Source organism: Juglans regia, chromosome 13 (genome assembly GCF_001411555.2).
Source record: "Juglans regia cultivar Chandler chromosome 13, Walnut 2.0, whole genome shotgun sequence".
Taxonomy (NCBI): domain Eukaryota; kingdom Viridiplantae; phylum Streptophyta; class Magnoliopsida; order Fagales; family Juglandaceae; genus Juglans; species Juglans regia.
Window position 1 is genome coordinate 6,943,007 of NC_049913.1, and position 21,421 is coordinate 6,964,427.

General features: G+C 38.2%; 2 protein-coding genes and 1 pseudogene across 2 annotated transcripts; 2 read left to right on the top strand and 1 right to left on the bottom strand.

The window, feature by feature from the left end:
• The first annotated feature begins 679 nt into the window (after nucleotides 1-679).
• On the top strand, nucleotides 680-4,726 carry LOC108993327 (annotated as a pseudogene).
• A 2,124-nt stretch (nucleotides 4,727-6,850) lies between these two features.
• LOC108993432 (L-ascorbate oxidase homolog) lies at nucleotides 6,851-10,696 on the bottom strand. Its single transcript, XM_018968353.2, has 8 exons — nucleotides 10,395-10,696; nucleotides 10,151-10,260; nucleotides 8,779-9,049; nucleotides 8,558-8,660; nucleotides 8,101-8,446; nucleotides 7,578-7,943; nucleotides 7,413-7,491; nucleotides 6,851-7,312 (listed from the first exon to the last, which is right to left on the bottom strand). The coding sequence occupies exons 1-8, from the start codon at nucleotides 10,542-10,544 to the stop codon at nucleotides 7,100-7,102; spliced, it is 1,638 nt and encodes a 545-aa protein (XP_018823898.1). The 5' UTR covers nucleotides 10,545-10,696; the 3' UTR covers nucleotides 6,851-7,099.
• Nucleotides 10,697-13,001: 2,305 nt separating this feature from the next.
• LOC108993409 (signal recognition particle 43 kDa protein, chloroplastic) lies at nucleotides 13,002-14,629 on the top strand. The gene has a single exon (XM_018968319.2). It carries the CDS (start codon nucleotides 13,402-13,404, stop codon nucleotides 14,506-14,508), a length of 1,107 nt encoding a protein of 368 aa, XP_018823864.2. The 5' UTR covers nucleotides 13,002-13,401; the 3' UTR covers nucleotides 14,509-14,629.
• The last annotated feature ends 6,792 nt before the right edge of the window (nucleotides 14,630-21,421 follow it).

The following is a 21,421-nucleotide window of genomic DNA, read 5'->3' on the forward strand; positions in this document are numbered from 1 at the left end:
GACTGCTTTATCCTCGTCGTCAAATAACATAATGTCAAGGCGGTTGAATTTTCTATGTGAGTAACGTTAGAAATAAGTTTTAAATAAATAAGTTTCTTGTCGGTTTTTTTATAAAAAAAAAATAGATTCTACTAAAAAAAGAATTTTTTTTTTTTCCTTTTCTTTTCATAGTGTTCACTTTTTAACAAAAGAAATGTGCGAGGCTAAGGTATATCTATTTAAAACTTTATACAACTATACAGATCTCTTTGTATATGTAGTAGTTCTCTTTTATAAAATAGGACTACGGAATGTGGCCTTGAATACAGTAATTGCTCTCAACTGCTTCACAAGATCGGTAGTTTTCAAAGTCATTTACTCTTGTTAAATACAAACATTTCGAGTTATTGGAGGAGGTGAAAGGCAGGGGAAACCCCCGCGAGTCTATATTATCAGTTGAGCAACTTGTTGCAACTGCTTCCCTCTTTTGGCTGTTTTGGTGTCTTGAAGCTATTAATTTGTCATAAGTACTGACCAACTATCAGTAAATGCTAAAACCGATCAACTAGTGTTGCAGTTTATGAAATAAATTTTATGTTTCATGAAATCAGGTGTGGAAAAAGCACTTGGAAATGAAACATAACTCCTCGGGTCTCCAATGAGATAGTGTCTGTAAGATCAAGCATCCATATGGTGTATGTTGATTGGAATTGACATCCGAATGCCAGCGCTCTTCAGGTCTAAGACAGGGAAGAGGAGGAGGACAATCATTGTAGGCTTGAAATCAAACAACTGCAGTAGAAAGATGCTTCTTCAATTACTCATTTCGTTTGTCAAGAGAGGGGATAATTTGCTGGGAATTCACGTTCAGGTTGCAGATGATGCTTTTGATCCAAACACTTTCCACATCCATGAAGATCTTTGCAATTGAAAGCAGGTAAGGTATTCCCATATTTTCAGTGGAATGAAAAAATTATGGAGGCAGGAGATTGGATCAGATTAGTGTCGAACGTTGTTGCTTATTTAGTGGCTTGGCTTATCATGCAAGTGGATTTCCAAGTTAAGGTTTGTATAGGAGACTCGTACATTTCTGAACTAACACATCAAGTAAGAGTCAACTGCGCAATGACCCTTGCACTTGGATGCAGCCCTACAGGGTACTGAAACCAATAACCATCTCTCTCGGTGTCTCTCATGTTGAAATCCCTGCCCAAAGCAAACAGTCAACAATGACTGCTTCTGCTCAGCCTCCGTGCCCAGCGCTCAACAAATGCAAATAAATACACTCATACCTGAGGCGAAGTGACAATAAATTGAAGTTGCCAGAGTTTAAGATACATCCAAGAAGCAAAGAAAAGAGAGAGAGACGGGAGAGTTTTGAGAGAAAAAAAGAAGAATTGAGTTGAGTAGAGTGTGATTTTCCTTTTCTGTAATATTTTATTGTGTTCTACTATTTAATAATGAAACTCTTTTCTGTGGATGTAGGCAGTTGCCAAACCACGTTAAATTTTTGGTGTCATTGAGTGCATGAGCGTACTTTTTTATTTCCGCTTTTATTCCTTCCACTATGTTGATTTTCCCAACAAGTAGTATCAGAATTATTGTTGGAATGAGTTTTTTTTACAAAAAATTCGTTTTTAGTGCGTTGCTCAGTTTGAAAATTTGAGAATACTACTGTGTTCGTCTCATCGAGACAAGAAAAACGATGAAAACCAGAGGCCAAACGGACACTGCACGCTCCTACACGCGCCGTTTGAAGATCGGAGAGTGAAGTCCACCATCTACAAGCGCCACACGCGTCAAGAAGAGGCTTGAGCGCGTGAATACCACGCTCATACACGCTCCACACGCACTTCAGAGAAACCCTTGCGCGTGAAATTCACGCTCCTGACGCGCCCCTTACTCCTGATTGCGCGTGATATACAGGCGCCTACGCGTTCCACGTGCACCAGTGAGGTTTCTGCGCGTGAATAACACGCGCCTACGCGCTGTCTGTCGTACCACGCGTTGCACGCGCGACAGTGTTGCTGTTTTGGTTCTTTTGCTCATTCCTTGTGCTATCTGAGTCTGATTTTGACGAAACAAGACTCGTTTCCAACGAAATCAGGTGTTCTAGACACAACGATGCTGTCCGTTTTTAGATATTCCACCTTGAAGATCTTGTACTTACATTTTATATTTAGAATCAATCTAAATCCATGAAGGATTCAGCATTAGGAGCCATGATAAAGCTGACTGTCTCAAACTATAGTCTTTGAAATTTTTGGATGGAGGATCTCTTGAACTGTAAAAATCTGTCTGACCCTTTGAAAGATGAAGGGAAGAAGTCAGATGTAGTTACGGATCAAGTGTTGAAAAAGATGCACAAGAAGACTATCGGTCAGATCAGGCAATAGATCGACCATAGTGTCTTTCACCACGTGGCCGAGGAGACAGATGCATATAACCTCTGAAAAAAGTTAGAGGATATGTATCAGGCTAAGACAGCTTGAAACAAAGCTCTGTTGATGAGACGGCTTGTTAACTTGAAGTTAAAGAGCGACACATCTGTTGCCGAGCACGTTAAATTCTTGATGTCATTGAGTGCATGAGCGTATTCTTTTATTTCCGCTTTTATTCTTTTCGCTGTATTGATTTCCCCAACATCTCATATGGTTATTTGTTATGCAGGCCCAAACAAGCAGTAGTTACTACTTGTCTGAAAAAGTTTGCCTCACACTTGCTCTCTTCTGGTTTTGGATAAAATAGGAAGAATCCTAATCCACAGGCAAGGAACTTCCCAACAAGGCTCTTCAAGGGTAGTCCTCCAATCTTCTTCATCATCTCCATCATATCATACTTTCTTTCATCAATCAATTCCCGACTGGCTTTTTCGAAAGTCATTAACCGTACCATGCCTGTCTTCTTTGATGACACAACAAATATACGCTGAAGGACTGCGGAAAGTAAAAAATGCGGCGCAGGTTCCTGACTTTTTCACCCAGAAACTATTTCAGAGATTGGGACTCCTAGAAGTGGAAGGATCTATCACACATTTCACATCAGAAGAGCTTAGTTGCGCAACTAATAACTTTAGCCCTGCAATGGTGATTGGAGAAGGTGGCCAAAGTACTGTGTACAGAGCAAACCTCGAGGATGGTCGTGATGCAGCAGTGAAAGTCCTTAAAAACGCACATTGGTCAGCAGATGATCTTCTCCGAGAAGTAGACCTGTTGTCTGGAATAAAACATGACCGCATAGTACAGATGATTTGGATACTGTAATAACAAGGACATGCATGCGATCGTGTATAGTCTACTAAAGGGAAGCCTTAAGCAGAATTTGAGACAGCTAAAGTGGAATGAGAGAATGGGGATCGCAATTGGTGCGGCAAAGGCATTGGAATACCTTCATCATTCTTGCAACCCTTCTATCATTCACAGAGATGTGAAATCATCAAACATTTTCCTCTCTGACCATTGCCAACCACACGTAAGTTCATTCCCAAAGTACTCAAACATCCACTAATGCTAATTGGTGATGTTTATCTTTTCAAGAGACAGCCTGCTGTTGGAAATTTCCCCCAATGAAACTTAATCTAAGAGTAAAAGTCAGATGATCTGACCTTGTTAATTAATCAGAAATAGTATGTCTGATATTATTTTTTCTATTGATATAACTCGGCAATATATATTAAATTACCTCAAGTTTCTATATTGACCTTGTTATTTGTACGAGTCTTCTTGGTATGAAAGGGAAGCATCTTCCCAACCTCTGACAACTTACTTTCATGTTTAATTTGTGCCTATGATATGATATTATATTACTGCATTTCATCCTGAATATGATTTTTATCTCTGCATTCTATGTAAGCTTCCACATCAACTGATTATTTTGGTTTTCATTCTCAGCTATCAGATTTTGGAGGAGCAATGGTACTTCAGAAATCTCAGCAAACCTCAGAAAATGCAAAGTCATTAGATGTTGTTGGCACCTTCGGATACTTGGCTCCCGAGTACATGATGTATGGGACATTTGATGAGAAGACAGATGTGTACTCCTTTGGGGTTGTGCTTCTGGAACTCATCACTGGAAAAGAGGCAATTCAAACCAACCAGGAAAATCACGAAAGCTTAGTTCTCTGGGTAATGGAACAGAATACTTGGCTTCGGTAATCCTTAAAAAACCAGATTTCTTAAGATATTGAGCAATTAAATGTGCTGGCTTGACATGTATGCAGGCGAGGTCTTTACTCGGCTGCGGCGTTTGCGAACGTCTTATAGACCCTTACCTGCACGAAGACTACAACAAGGAGGAGATGGAAGTAATGATGGTTGCAGCACGCCTCTGCCTCTTGGATACATCTTCTAAAAGGCCAACAATGAAAATGGTAACTTTGTTTTACAGAAAAGAATATCCTCTAACTCTTAAGACATTCTCACTTTGCACTCTGAACTATCAAAACTTAAATATCACACTCTCAAACTTATTCTTCATCCATTTTAACGGTAAAAAATTGATCAGGGTACTGTTTGCTAGTCTTTTTATAGCTTCAGGGTGTAATGTGCCAATTCTAGAGATGCTGTGTTATTTTGTTTCGCAGATACTGAGGTTATTGGAGGAGCCGGACTACTGGCAAAAGATGCGGAGGGATAGAGATGAGTCCCTGCATGAAAACAGTTCGAAAGGTGAAAGAGGCCCGTGGACACATGATGACTCAGTCATTGATAAACCTATGGATGATTGTACAGATTCTCTTGCTTTTTAGCCACTTATTTGTAGGAAAAGTTATCTGAAAAATGCAAGCTCAATGAGCTATCAGTGAACATATCCCAAACTCTATACAAAGTCCAACCACTTTTCATAGAAGATTTGGGATTTGGATTACTTAGGCCCCCTTTGAAAGTAAGTTCAATCTAATTTTAAACTGAATCTGATATCCAAACACTCAACTCTCAAATTACTAAACTCATCTCAACTCAAAATTTCTTTACACGTGAAACACACAATTTTTCAACTCAATACCTTTTTACATGCATGACCCACAACCTTTTTCAATTTCTTATAAATACATTTAAACTCATCTTAACATCCAAATACATCTAAACTAATCTTAGGTGGGCCCCATAAAACTCACTTCATCATCTTAACTCACTATTATTCATAAAAAACTCAATTCATATCAACATCTAACAGGGCCTTAGAGTGGGAGATACATGCATAAAATGAGTCTTACAATATTTATCAATATTCAACTATTCTTAGAGAATTCAGACAGGCAGCCATAAATGCCACTATATATATATATATATTTATATATACATATTTTTTTTTCTTAAACTCGAGACTCTAAAAATCTAAATCCAAAAAAGTTAAATGTACCGTTTCTTAATAATTGTTAAGTTAAATAGCTGCTCATTATGTTTACTAGAAGAACAAGGCATGTAACGGAGAGGACATATGCTTTTCAGCCTTCTAGTTGTCAAAGCCTGCATACTGGTATTGGGATTCATAATTTGGGTCACCAGGAATTTAAGACATTGATGAATTATTATTAGCACTAAACTTTTTCTGATTAATTAAATGAAGATTTGACAAAGAAACAGAATTTTCAGAATACAATAAAGATTTGCCATTTTTTAAATAAAAACCTATGAAGCATATAAAGAGTAATAAACCGATAAGAGTAGGGACTAGCGAGGATATCAGAGCGGTTCTCGCCCATTGATTCTCTTGTTATGCCCAAAATCCCAGACCCTCCAAAGGCGAAGTTTTTGTACGTTTGAAGCTTTTGCTTTACTTAAAACAGATGAGCTGTTTTCAAGTGAAAGAAAGGGGTGGTGGACTTCTCTCGTAACCCAAAAGCTTTGCTGACCAAGAAACTATAATCAAGAGAGAGAAGGGGCGAAATTTGAAATTTTGAATAACGCCATTAGCTATTTTGTTCACAAATGCATGGAACCATCATTAAAAGAGGGGGGGAAAGACAATGTGAATAATGCCACCAGCTATTGATTCAAACAGATGCATGCATTTTATGGAAAAGGTAGTGTTTGAAACTACAGGCCTGATTATTTTCCGGCAAGTATATAATTAAGCCCTGTAGATTTTCCCATAAATTGAGTTAGAATGTGCTAGAAATATACCAACCATGAAATTCAGAACTATTAAGCCACTTTCCAGTGATGAACCATTTAAGATCTTGCCAGCAAGTGTTTATATTATAAAGCGGCCATTTTCCAGCAAGAATGCATACATGCGAAAGAACGGAGGCCAAAGCCATTGCTTGGTCGGATTGTCTTAGAGGGTTTTCCCAGGCCCGGTTGACCATGACATAAATCAGTCATTACTGAATGAATGAATGGCAAAAAACAAAATGCAATTAGGACGAGCAATAGCTGAATTTCGAAACCAGATGCTGCAGTTAGGACAGCTAAAGTATGCGCACTTGCCTAGTTTAATGTGTTCCAGTGGATTTTAGCTTAGTGAAAGATTAAAAGAAAAGCAATATGAACAAATTGAGTTAGAATTATTCTGCTAAAACTTTTGATAAAGGTAAAAGTAGAAACCTATTGACATTGCAATAAAGTGAAAGTGGTTAGCCATCTTTTGTATTACTGTCATATCTGTGTTCAACAAATTGGTTGTTGGAGCTGTAAATCATTTCATGGGGACATGTAAAAGCTAAATTCCTTGCCAAAAGCAGGTCAGAGGCCGGTTGTCTTTTGTCCTCTCGTGGGGTTATTGATAAAGTTTCCAGTAAGAGGAAATTATTTCATTAACAATCAGTGAAAGACATAAGACAAGAAAGGGATGAAAATCTAAAGAAAAGCCCAAGAAGGGCTTATAGCAATATACTCCACTCCACACATCAACATGATTGAAAAAATGGTTAGAGGAAATCACAAGAATTTTTATTAACCGAAAATTAAATTGAAGTATCCAATCAAATGCTAAACAAATTCTAATGCAGAAATTTACTGCTAAAACTTCAAGGTTTACACAACTAAAAACCAAGCATAACTCTTCAAAGCAAAGAATGGGAACCTCGAGTTGAGGTCAATTATATATATAAATATATATATATATATACTCGTAACTGCTAATACTCTTATCCTCTCCAGCTTTTATTTTGTTTTTTTTAAAGAGGTCTTGTTTGTCTGCCTACAGCCCTGCCACAGAGAAGGGCATTCGCTGGAATGGGGTATTCATCTCTGACAGATTTCACTGGAGAGTATACGCGCAGATAAAATTGCTGTCCAAGGTACTGGCGTGCCCAAAACTCAGTTCTCACATTCCACATTCCCACATTATCAAGTGCCATGTAAATAGCAGTCCACGACTTGGGATACACCTGTGCCACCACCAATTTACAGTTCAGTTCCATATTCCAATCCATTGTTTAAATTTGAGGACTTTGATTTATGAAACCAGAACAAAAATCACCCACTAACCTGTGTGGTGCAACGTGAAACTGCATCTCTTAGATTGTACTGGTTTCTTTTTGCTGGCGTCCACACTCCTCCATCCATTCTGTTTGACAACATATATCCCGAAATTAGTAATGCATGAGGTACATTGGGAATGCCAAGGTTGAAAGTTTTTGTTCATGTTCTTACCCAACAACCCAGAATGAGTATCCATCGATGTGCCAGCTCTGAACTATGTCCTCATGGTTCTGGAACACGATCTCAACAAAGGCTCTAAAGTCGGCTCCCATGACTGATGTGTCAAGGTACATCTTTTTTCCAGTAGGATTATCGGAGATGCTTCCAACACGAAAAACACCATCAATGTCGAAGTAGTCTGCAATCTTGAGCGGTGTGTCAGCAGGGACAAAAGATACGCTATTGACTGCATATCTTTGCTTGTGATTAATTTGAGCAGCAGAGCTCTCTAGCTTGATACTCCTCGTTATGTTGATAAGACCATAGTGGTATGAGCCCTGTGGGTTTGGTCTTGGTCCACTTGCAGTAAGGTTAGTCCTGAATACACAGAATTTGAACCATTTCTTAGTTGTTATGATTCATTAACTGTCTAATATGCCAAGCTGCTAAAACTCTGGAGTCCTGATAATGTCTTTTGGCAAGTAACTTTAACTCCCGAGAATCATGGGAAGAAATTTGAACTCGTTAGAAGTACCTGATTGAACGAGCCTGATTAAGAGACCAATCAATTTCGGTGGTTGGTCCACCAGGAATTGGGCCGGAAACTGGACGTTTGGAGTTGCTGTAGTGAAGGGTGGCAGTAGTAGTGAGTACTGGTTTGGTGAACCGGGTTGAGACTGCAACGAAGTGGTCCTGAGCTGGCTGATCTGCTGTGATTAGGACTGAGTAAGATTGACCGGCATGGATGTCAAGCTCTGAATAGGTGGTTTGGACAGTGTGGGTGCCCTCAACTTCAACAAGTTTCATCTTGTGGCCTTGAATTCTGAAGTTGAGTGAATGTTGAAGACCCACATTCGATATCCTGAGTCTGTATGTTTTTCCTGCAATGTTAAGATGAATACACGTCGTTATTGACTATAGACAACCTGTTTGTCACACACAGTACTAAGACTTATGTGACAAAAAAATAGAAAGGGCTTTGGATAAGTTACCTTGTTCAACAGTGAAAGATGTACCATTTGGTCCCTGACCGTTTATTAGAATACCATCAGGAAAAGGAAGCCTATGACCACGGTCTAAGATAGCCTTCAATTTCTGAAGAATATAGCAACATAAGAATGTGAATATATATGTTACATGAATAGATAAAATTATGCAACAAGTCTGCAAAACACCATGTAGCTAGCTCATTGAGAATGAAACCATTAATTACCGTGTGATTAGTCTTGTACCAATCTCCAATGAGAAGAGAGTAATCTCCGGCGGGTTCCGGGAATGGGACTGGAATTCTAGGCCTGCTGAGGACTTTGATGGCTCCAAAGCCACCAGCTGCCTTGTGGAATGCAAGTGATGGGAAGTAGAAGAAGCTGCCGATCTGATCTTTCATCTGTAGTGTGTAAGTGAAGTTCTTGCCTGGAGGGATGGGGCATGTGGTTCCATACACTCCATCTTGGTAAGAATTCTTCCTTTGCTGAACCCCATTCCTGTCATGTTTTTCCATGCAATTTAGTTTGATACCAACTTATTAATTTCCTACATTTTCAATTCCAAGCTAGCAAATTTCCTTTTTTGGTGGGATCTATTTATTTCTAAAGGACTTGCCCCCAACCGAACTTTCACGCCTAATCAGAAAGAAATCTCCAAATCTAAAGAGTCACTCATTATGATAAAATGTCCCAGTAGTCAAAGACTGAGACATAAAGTGGACCCATTTTGGGCCCTTGTGTTTGATGTTTTCTTTCTTGGGTCGTAGCCCACCAAGTTAACATCAGCTAATTCAACAAATTAGCCATCCTGTGAGTGTATGCCAACTGTAAATTCGGTATAATTAGTTAAACGCGACATAGAAAATCATTAAAAAAGAAAAAGAAAAGAAAACTAAAACAAAGAATATATGTCAGTGGATGGCAACATTTGTATTTCACCCACACAGGTAGATTACTGGTACTTGTGATCAACTAATCTAGACCGTATCCATATCCATATTTATACGAGGTCGTATTAATGCGTGATGCATGCAACCAGTTTTTTTCTTAAAAAACAAAAAAAAAAAGGAATTATTTAAATAAACATCAATCTGTCACCAAGAAAGTAGAGTTTGGTACGGGAAAGGAGAAAAGCTGGTTACCTTACCTGCATATTATAAAGGTTAATCCCGTAGCATTTTTTTTAACCTATCGTGATCATCCACGTGGAACGATAATTACGATATTTGATTGGCTATTTTATTGCTTTAGGAATAAATATCGGATTTTATTTTATTTGTTGCTAAGTACGTACGTAGGACAATATTATTCAGGATCTCTAATTTATATTAGATTGGAATAGTAGTTGAGTACGTGTTTCGGATACAGAAAAAGGAGACTTGTTTACTCACGAATGTAGTACATAAGGAGTATAAAAAAAACTGGGTGTTGGTTTCTGACTCAGGACCCATATGGTACCCATTAACACTGTAATATAATGTTGTTCATTGGCATCATGCAAGAGCTCATGAACTACTTGAGAAGAAGCAAAGAAAGAACACAAAGATTTGCAAAAAGAAAGCGAAATGGAAGAGCAAATAGAGATCGTTAAATTCTGACCATGATAAGAGGAAAGGTTCTGGCAAACTGTTGTGCACATTTATGATCAAGTTGTCATTGGTAACAGAGTATATCTCGGGCCCCGGAAACTGGCCATTTATAAGAATTCCCTGCAACAACGACCCAAAAGATCTGTAGATCAGAAGCATGACGACGTACGACATGAATTAATTAATACTGATCATTCTCCCTCAGATCAAACGCGATTAATTAAAGCAACCATATTCGCAAGAAATCTACAAACCTGTTGACGAACGCCGAGGGGATATATATCTCCATAGGTAACATTCCAGTTGAAGAACCTGTAAGGATCTTCTGCAGTTACGATGCTGATCAAAGCCAGAAAAATGGCACACAACCGCCATGCAAAAAGTCCTGCTTGTTTTAGCAGCATGTTGCAGCAGCAGAAGCTAGCACAAATTAAGCAAGTATGGATGAAGAAGAGATCAGACACTTGAGAAAGAGACAGAGAGAGACAGGAAGAGAGAGACCAGAGAGAGAGGGAGATCTAGTGTTTTGGGTTTAAGAGGAGATCACACTTGATATATTATATATATATATATATATATGGCTGTAGATCAGGTAACTCATGAGTAAGAGAAGGGTTGGCTTTATTTAAATCGGGTTACATGCAAAGGGGAGGGAAGCCACAGTGCCAAAAAGGAGGAATAATTATGGCTTATTCCACACAAACCATCAAAAAGAAATGATCAATTTGGCGTCGGTTGGACGTCAGTTCTGGACACCATATTAAAATGTATAACATGGTTTGTTTAGTGGGGTAGAATAAAGCGGTGGGTGGGTCCAACTCTACAAAACTATTCATTTTTCTCCATTCTCCACCGTGGATTATGTAAACCTGTTAGGTCCTAACACGTGTACAAAACTGAGTCCCCATTTTTTCTTTTGATGACAAGAATATCCTTGCTATTTTAGGTGTCACAATTCTGGTATTGAAATTTGAAACTCAGCACAAACGCGTAGGCTTTTATTGCTTCTTTTCAATGATGGGCTGGACAATCGTGTAATACCCGTGATTTCTGACGCGACACACGGCATTCTCATGTGCATCATTTTCTCTCCTCCCAAACACGGCACTGAAGCTTCTCAGGTGGGGCTCCTCAACGGTGCATGTTGTTTCTCTCGTTGGGTCCACTGAGAATGGAGGGTCGGGATGGGGAATGATAGCCTCAATGTACAGATCACGTATATAAATGGGAACTGTGCGTTTGAAAATTAAGTATGGAAAACTTAAAAAAAGAAAAACAAATTATACGCGGAAACCAACTATGATTGGCTTCTGGGACAGTCTTATATATGCTTTTTGCCTGTTGCCAGAAGAATATTAATGAATCAGGATTTGTGTTCTTTTTCTTAGAAAGGAAAGGCCGCGTACGTTGAATGCTGTAACCTAATCAACTTTGACTTGTTATTACTAGCAAAAGATAAATGCATTTTTTATATCCAAGGATATGATCATACACATCAATCATCATCATTGCATGTTAGTTTTTCAATTGTGCTGGCGTAGTATTATTTATTATTTTAAAATAAATTTTGATTTGATTATTAATAAACTGTATCTCATGTATTAACAATGTGAACAAAAATTCAGATAAATTAATGTAGTATACATTATAATTCTATAACGTGTGAATAGAGATCAGTCTAGAGACCGAGTTGGCTGGACTTAGGTTGTGTTTGGATGTTGAAGTGAGTTGAGTTGATTAGAGTTGAGATGATAAAATATTGTTAGAATATTATTTTTTAATATTATTATTATTTTGAAATTTGAAAAAATTGAATTGTTTATTATATTTTGTATTGGAATTTGAAAAAGTTGTAATGATAAGTTGAGATGAGTTGAGATTATTTTGAGATCCAAACGAAGCCTTACTCTAGCCGTGACGCTTTCGTTTTCCTGTCAATATGATGTGTGAATATGGGACATGTCACATGCAAAATAATTTTGTACAGCAAACATGCAATGATGGCTAGTCTTGAGTCTTGACAAATGGCAAAGACACAATTATATCCTTAGATCATCATGAATATTCAATGGCATTGTGCGTATAAGCTTACACTATAATGTCACTTTAAATTCCCTGTCGTATGTCCTTGCAATAAACTAATTAGATAAGTTAGATCTGTCCCGTTGGTGTAAAGGCAACTTGATCATGATTTAGTACTACTAGTCCGTTTCCATCTTTAATTCGTTTTTTGAAAGAAAAAAATTCCCCCCCAAAGCTCCAGTAGTTTCTCCATTCTTAATTTCTTATTCCATGCACCCTCTTTGAATCCAGGCCAAGACCCCTTTCCCTTTCCTCTCCTACTAATTTTTCTCTACCTTTTCCTCAAGTTTTGCAAGGCTACTGTTTTTCGATTCGTTATACCCACGTACGCCAATTCCAATCAAATTGGAATTGTCATGCACGTTTCTAACATTTAACTCAACCCATCGATCGGGAGGCCAATTGAAGCATGGCTGCCTTCATGAAATGTTGCGCGAGCACCACACACCACTTCTGTAGGGGATGATGCTCTTTACCTCCATTGACCAGGTTTTGCAATACCGGCTCTTTTGATTGTTCCTCAACTAAATTTTCTACAGTTTTTTTTTTTTTTTGCCCATTTTCCTCCCCGTCTTTCATCAGAAGAAAAAAAAAAATGTCACGATCTTCTACCTTTTACCCACCCATCAATTGCGACGAACCAGCCAAGCTGGGCTTACCCACCCTTTGATCCACTATATTTGTGGGGTGTTTGTAAATACTTTTCTGCCTTTGCCTTCATTTATCTCTCTCTTTTTAAATGCAATGCTACTAATAAGATATTTAAAAAAAAAACAAAAAAACAAATTGGGGGCCCCTGCTAGGCCTATGCTCATCTTACAACGAGGTCAATCTACAGAAAAAAATGGGAAGGCCCATTCTCATCCCACAGACAAGGCTAAGCAATTGATATCCAAATGGGCTTCGACAATGTTTTACAGACCAACCAGAGAGAGAGAGCTCATGGCAATTGCCGTTTGGCCAGGAAAAAAAAACAAATAATAAATAACTAGGGGGTGAAAAATAAATAAAAAGAATGGCAGAAACACCACCATCGTCCTGATACTGGATGTGGTTCCTTATCCTAAGCCACTCGCTCCCAAGATTACACTTGCACCCACCGATGACAGTTCAGTTCCTTCTCTAACCCACCCATCCCCAGCCACCAAAACCCACAAACACCACACGATCACACCACCTATGGACGCTCTAACCCTCAGCCAATCTCTCTCCAGACTCAAACTCCCCACCATCCCTTCTTCATTTCCTTCCCAACAACATATCACCCTCAAACCTAGCTGCTGCACTACTCGTAGCTTCATTGTGTTTGCCGTCCAAAACCAAGATTCCCAGAAAACTCTTGCCAGAAATACCAATGAGGACGAGTCCTACGGCGAAGTCAACAAAATCATTGGTAGCAGAGCATTGGAAGGTGGGACCGGGATGGAGTACTTGATCGAGTGGAAAGACGGCCATTCCCCATCATGGGTCCCCTCCGATTTCATAGCCAAAGATGTGGTGGCCGAGTACGAGACTCCCTGGTGGACCGCTGCCAAGAAAGCGGACGAGGCGGCCTTCCAACGGCTCATCTCCGCCGAGGAAGACCTGCGAGACGTGGACGCAGTGGACCCAGACGGACGCACCGCGCTTATTTTCGTCGCCGGGCTCGGCTCTGAGCCGTGCGTGAAGCTCCTGGCCGAAGCCGGCGCGAACATCGACCATCGCGACAACAGCGGCGGGTTGACGGCTCTTCACATGGCGGCCGGGTATGTTCAGCCCGGCGTGGTGAAGCAGTTACTGGAGCTCGGCGCGGATCCGGAGGTCGAAGACGATAAGAGACGGACGCCGTTGGATTTGGCGAAGGAGATATTGAGGGTGACGCCGAAAGGGAACCCAGTCCAATTTGCTAGGAGATTGGCGCTGGAGAGGGTGATTAGAGTGTTGGAGGAGGCAGTGTTCGAGTACGCGGAGGTTGAGGAGATCATGGAGAAGAGGGGGAAGGGAGATCATGTGGAGTATTTGGTGAAATGGAAGGACGGTGGAGATAACGAGTGGGTGAAAGCTGGTCTAATCGGGGAGGACCTGGTGAGGGACTACGAGGCCGGTCTCGAATACGCAGTAGCCGAGGGAGTGGTGGGGAAGAGAGTTGGGGACGATGGGAAAATGGAATATTTGGTGAAATGGACGGATATGGAGGACGCCACGTGGGAACCTGAGGAGAATGTTGATTCTGATCTGATCAAAGAGTTCGAGGAGGCCCAGGCCCAGGCCCAGGCCCAGGTCCAATTGAGTACGGATGGGCCATGAAAACACTTGGGCCTTTGGGAATTGGATGTTGTGTTCATTTCTGCTGTAATTTTTTTTTTTCTGTACCTCTCCAATTATAAGATTGTGTGGATTATGAGTATGGACAATCCTAATTGGTGTCGGGAGTAATTCTATATATAATTCTACATATAATTGTGAAGTGCATAAACGTTATATAATCGTTTTGAAAAAAGTGGGATTTATTATTAAAATTTTAATTTTTTTAATGTGAAATTTCATGTTTTATTTACTTTTTTCAAAACGATTACGCGACAGTTGTATAATTAGAGTTGCAAATATATTTTCTCCACACTAGGTAATTGACTTTTAGTATATGTAGACAAAGACTCACGGGCAAATAACTAAATTCAAACGGCGTGGTCGCACGGGCGCCTAGATCACCATAGACCATGGAGTTTTTGGGAGGAAAGATTCTATCATCTCTTAATTATTTTTTGATGTGATGTCAAATACTAATTGATTTTTAAAAATTCATTTAATAATAACAAAAATATGATGATAAATAATAATTCAGATTATATCAAATATATGAACAAAAATGGTATAACAAATGTAAGTAATATACACGAAAAAGAAAAAATAAATATTTGAGACAAATATCATATGAGTAATGTCCGTGTCAAAGGCCCACCATAGAATAAATGCCTGAATTCCTCACGTACCTACAGTAATAGACCTGCACCTTTCCCACTCATTGGGCTGGGGACACGGCGTTACTTTATTTTGAATAATGCTAGATGAGTAATGATATACGACTAGTCGAGTGTGTAAGTTATGTATAATTTTTTTTTAAAAATTATTTTATTTTTAAATAATTACAAGCTAATTATTACTTAAATTTAATTTTTAATATGAATATGTTATTTATTCACTTTATTTTAAATATTATTTATCGTTTATTTTTATTTTAAAGATTAGAAATTATTACTTTCATAAATTGGGAAGCAATAATAATATCTGTCTCTGAAAAAAGTAATTGTACTTGGAATAGCCAATACGAGGTGAATCCCAAGGAATCCGCCAATCCGGTTGTAATTTTGGAAAGAGAGTGAGTCAGGTGGGTCTACATGTCGTTCCTGGATTACTTTATCCTTCCCTTCCCTTCATTCTCTCTCTCAATTTCACCCTCGAAAATAAAATCTGTGAGAAGTTGGTTCCAAATTTTCCAATCTATGAGAATTGTAATCATATCATATATATATATATATATTTAAGAGTTGTATTTATTATTATTGTCTAATAAAATAAGATTTTTTTCGTGAAAACGTTTGTAGATTATAAATAATATTTTTGTACACTTCCATTAATAGAGATGATGAAGAAGCTAAGGTATTATCATGGCGATATCCAGAAAGAAAACAGAGTTAAAAAAGCTGACACTATAAGCGAGAAAATATGGTAATGACAGCTAGCACTTGATTGTCACGTACCTTCTGGTATCTCTATCAATTGCAGGGGACTCTTTGAATTTTGAAAGTCTATCGAATGAATGATTCCATGATTTCCACAAAATTAAAAGCAAAAAAAAATTCGGAAAAGTCTATCAATTACGAGCATGGCATGGGTCCCTAACTGTCAAACTATCCAAACGCCAACATTCACGCCGTTGATAGGCAAATGCCATCAAACATGATGTCGTGGACTCTAGTCCGCATTTTTGTTTTCGAAAATTACATATGTTAATGACTTGTTTTTGCAAACAGACTAGAATAAATGAAAGAATAATCTCTTACCCATGATGATGGTCCTACAAATATCATAAATAGCTACTGTCTGTATTACCCATCCCTCGGGAGTTTATAAACAAATACATATAGTTGGGAACATTGATATGCATTTCTTCAGGTTCATCTATGAAATAAATAGTAAATAAATAAATAAAAATAAATAAAGAGACACACAAATATTTACATAGTTCGGCATAATATTTACGCCCATTAGTTATTTGGAGGCAAAATCTATTATGATTGGTAATTTTACATTCTCTTGTGACCTCTTATATAACTTAATACAATTGAGAAATCTAGAGTTTCGAGAGGTTAAAGATGATGCCTCTCTTGATAGAGTAGTATGTGGAGTTATGAGACAATGTAAAATCACCAATCATAATATATTTCGCCACCAAACAACTCGTAATCGTAGGCATTATGCCGAACTACGTAAATTTTTGTGTATCTCTTTATTTATTTTTATTTGTTTATTTACTATTTATTTTATGGATAAACGTGAAGAGTCTCGTATAAACGCCCGGACCATCATCGTGGGCTGGAAATTATTATTTCCTCAATTCCAGTCTGTTGTGCAAAAATAAGGCATTAAAAATTGGCGTCGTTTGTGGGATTGACGAAATCTTCTGCATCGAGATTGGGAGAAGGATATTCTCTAACTCATGGGATCGTCTTCGAAAAACCAAATAAGATCTCCTCAATTTTGTTATTTCTTATTATTTATTCTCTAAACATTGCAATGAATGGAAAAACAAAAAAATCACTCGACAGCAACACAACCTTAGTCAAGGAATAGTTGAACGCAGCAACCAAATTACTCTGCTCCTCGAGGTTCCACTAGAGAACTAGTGGTGGGCATCACGTGTCCTCATCAGAATAGATCGTTTGGTATCGCAGGCATCCCGTGTCCTCATCGTTGGCAAAACATGGTTGCCAACGCCCATGTGTCACCAGCCTTCACCACAATCAAGTGAGATGTCTCAGGTTTGCAAATCTCAACTTGTGATTTGGATTATTTAATCTAACTTGTTTGGTTTTTATCTTGGTACAATCTAGTTCTAGCTCCTGCCACAGAGTGTGGTCGCACTTTGTTTCCCATTACAACGAAGCCGTTAAAGTCAACTTTAACATCAACACGGTCGAGGTATCCTCCCACTATGCTTTCATCGCTAGAGTTACGCGATCGAGACATCCTCCCGCTATGCTTTCATCGCTAGAGTTACGTAGTCGAGACATCATCTCGCTACGCTTTCATTGCTAGAGTTACGCGGTTGAGACATTCTCCAATTATGCTTTTATCACCAGAGTTACGCGGTCGATACATCCTCTCATTCCACTCTTATTGTCGGGATTGTGGGATCGAGTCATCCTCTCGCTACACTCTGATCGTCGAGGTTATGCGGTCGAGGCATCCTCCCGCTACACTCTCATTTCCAAAGTTACTCAGTTGAGTCATCCTCCCGCTACATTTGCATCGCTAGAGTTACACGGTAGGTACATCCTCCCGCTACACTCGCACTGCCAGGGTTACGCGGTCAAAGAGTCCTCTCGCTACACTCGCATTGCCAGGGGTACGTGGTCTAGGCATCATCTTTCTACACTCTTATCGTCAGCATTATGCGGTTTAGGCACCCTCGTGCCAAACGCAAGTCGAGTGTCTCCACTCGCCACGACCACGGCCAGTGGGTTTTCTTAGGGAACGAGCCTCTGAGCTCTACAACAACCTCACGTAGGTGTCCTTCAGGAATGAGTTGATGGACTCAGCAACCGCCTAAGATGGATCCAGGGGTCGATGGGCTCCCTGACCACTTAAGTGCGGGTTTTTACAAACAAACTCTTACATCTATATCAAAACGGAAACATTAAACATTAAACACCAACTAAAAATCGTGGCACAAAGCAAAATCTACTGAAGCCACCAAGAACAAAAAAGATCATCGAGTACGAAAATATGCGCACTTCACTAGCTGTCACATGCAATCATCAGTACACTCAATTATCACGCAAATATTCTTACAAACAAACTTCATAGAAGCCCATCCTCAAAGGCTCTTACTACAAAGTTCACAAATTCTTCTTGATGATCACTCATGGAGATCACCATTGCATTGCATAATAGTGACAAACTATGGACCAGTTTCTAGAATTATTTTTTCTACAATTTCTTACAAGTTACCTCGTTACGATTGACTTCAAGATTCTCAAGACCTTCTTGATAAACAAGTTTATCTTAAGAATCGTGGGCATCTGTTAGAGACTAAATTGACTAGGTCCAGCCTTTTGAAAACTTATCACTAATAATAAGAAAAGAGATAAAGCTGCGAGATAAGGTAATGAAGAGATGAGGCAAAGAAGAGATAAATCAAAATAAGTTTGCTTAGACTTCTAAAAGGAAAAGGTTTCACAAAACAAGTTGGAATCTGTTACTCAAAGGAAGAAAACATATCTCTATAAAAGGAGGAGATCTCTACAAATGAATGGGGACTCTCGATAGGCTCGGGATGACTTCTCTATGCCTAGACTAAATTCTTTCATTGTATTGAGTAATATGTGAGGTCATGAGAGATTGTAAAATCACTAATCACAATGAATTTTATTTCCAAACAACCCGTGGACGTAGACTTTTATGCTAAATGACGTAAATATATGTGTCTCTTTATATTTATTTCTATTTGCTTATTTATTATTATCTTATGGATGAACGTGAAGAGCATTGTATAGAAACCCGAATCACCATCGTAGGCCGGAGATAATTCTTTTCTACGTTCCGATATGTTGTGTGAATTTAGACATGAATAACATAATATTATATTAAGATGGTTGATGCGTGTTTTGTCACCGCCACATAGGTTGGACTCCCTACCTTCCATCTAAAGGTTGGTCGGAGCTGGGAAGCCTCCAATGCTAAAGTCAATGAAATCCGCTTTTGTCCTGCCTAAAGTTCGGGAGTCTGAGTTCCTTACATGTTTCCTGTCGCCTTCTTTTCCTTTTAAACCATTGCCCTTTCTCCGTTTCTTGCTTTGCTCCTCGTAAAAAACTACATGTCATGATCATCTCCCCCTTTTAGGGTGACAGCGAGAGGTAGCCCGTAGCCTTTAATGTGACCATCAGCAACAGGCATCGAGCCCTGCTTTGAGGAAGACCACTTTGAGCTGAATTTAATATGGTTGATTCCTTGGGGACTAGACTCTAAGCGATCTTAATCTCATTTAATGCACTAAGATGGGGAAATAGGACTAGCTGCCGACCGAGCTTCTTCCCTTCCCTCGGTGGTTGTCGCCTGGGCCTAGCTACTTCAAACTTCTCGGACTCGTCCCCTTCTGGCATTGCAGGCCTTGTGAAGTGGCATGAGCCCGACCCAAAGTGCATAAATCCCCCTTCCAAATATAGAAGAAAATATATGAGAGACGGATATTGTATTTATGATACAATGAACGATTAAAACCAATAATAGAACGACTAACATATTTAATGAAGATCCTTTTCTAATACGGACTAAAATGTACAAAATTAACAAATAATTATGGAACAATTACCATTTATACATACTTTAGGCCACTTACCCGCTCGACGCCCAATTACCATTTATACATACTGTAGGCCATTTATTATTATTTTTTTCTTTTATCAAATATTTATTATATGAATAATAAATAGAAAATTTGAAATAATTTTAAAAAAATAAACTAAAAAAAAATTTAAAAATTTAAAAATTTAAAAAAATGTGGAGTGTAGTAGAGGTTGTGTAGCAAAACTCTTTTCATCATCCTAAGCAATTATTAATAAGGTTGTGCATCTGGATCCGCATCCGGATTTTTGAAATCGGGCAGATACCCATCCAGGCAAAATCGATTACAGTTCGACAGGGTATCCGGTTTTAGATTCTAAGCAAAATTCAGTTTAAACCCATCACTCATAATCAAACTTTAAACACATAAATGTAAAAGTTACAATACAAATTGACACAAACATTCAAAACTGAGAGTGATGAACATACCGATAATAGTGAGAAAATGCTAGTTATTTTATGATGTTAAAGGATGGCGACCTCTCACCAGTGACGACTGATTGATAGGGATGCTATTTGATAGGATTTCAAGAACTTGAGAGAAAGATAGAGCAAATTGTAGAGAGAGAGAGAGAGATGCACACTGTATGTGTAGAGGTAGGGCAAGTTGGGGAAGTAATTAGTATTACAAAATGTCGTGGTTTTGTTTAAACAAAACCACTTTGTTTTTTATAAAAAAGATTCGGTTACGAATAACTGAAGAAATAAACGGTATCTGTAACTGGATTCGGGTGGATAATTGCCAGAATTCACTTAGATTTATGGGTTTCAGACCGGATTGAAAATATATTCAGCCTAAATGCACAACCTTACTTACTAATAATTATTATTTCAAGAACCCTAATATTAATTAACTTTGAAATATTACGAGAGACTTGAGTTTTGGGTGTTTTTTCCATTGCTCTATATGGGGAGTCAGAGAATAAATTGAGGTGTTGTTTGAATAGTGAATTGAGATAAGATGAGTTGAGGTGATGTGATGTGAAAGTTAAAAGTTAAATAAAATATTGTTAGAATATTATTTTTTAATATTACTATTATTTTGTGGTTTGAAAAAATTGAATTGTTTACTTTATTTTGTGTAAAAATCTTTAAAAATTATCATAATGAGATGAGATAAAATACTTCTTATATCCAAACGGTCTGAATTTGATATCCCAATAATCAATATTGAAAAATGCTACTTTGTCCACTCAGTTTGTCCCCTCGTTTTGACACATAATGTATTTTAGTTTTTTTCTTTATTTAATAATCAAGGAAGTATCAGTATATTAATTTTTTTAATATATTTTAAAATAATAAAAAATATAAATTAAAAAACTAATAAAAATAAAAGAATAATCGGAGGTAACGGTAAGTTGCAGTGAGCGGGAGAGCAGCACCGATCATCAATATTTAAGGAACTCTGAAATGTTTATTAATATTTACTCCAAAGCCACCCTAGTCCTAAACGAGATGCACAAACGAACAAACATTGATCCTCGCAATTTAAAAACTTCAATTTAGAAAGTCTCGTTATTTGCCGTTTTAATAGTGTCATATTATTTTATTTTATTTTATTATTATAATTTTTTTAAATTTTATATAATATATAATA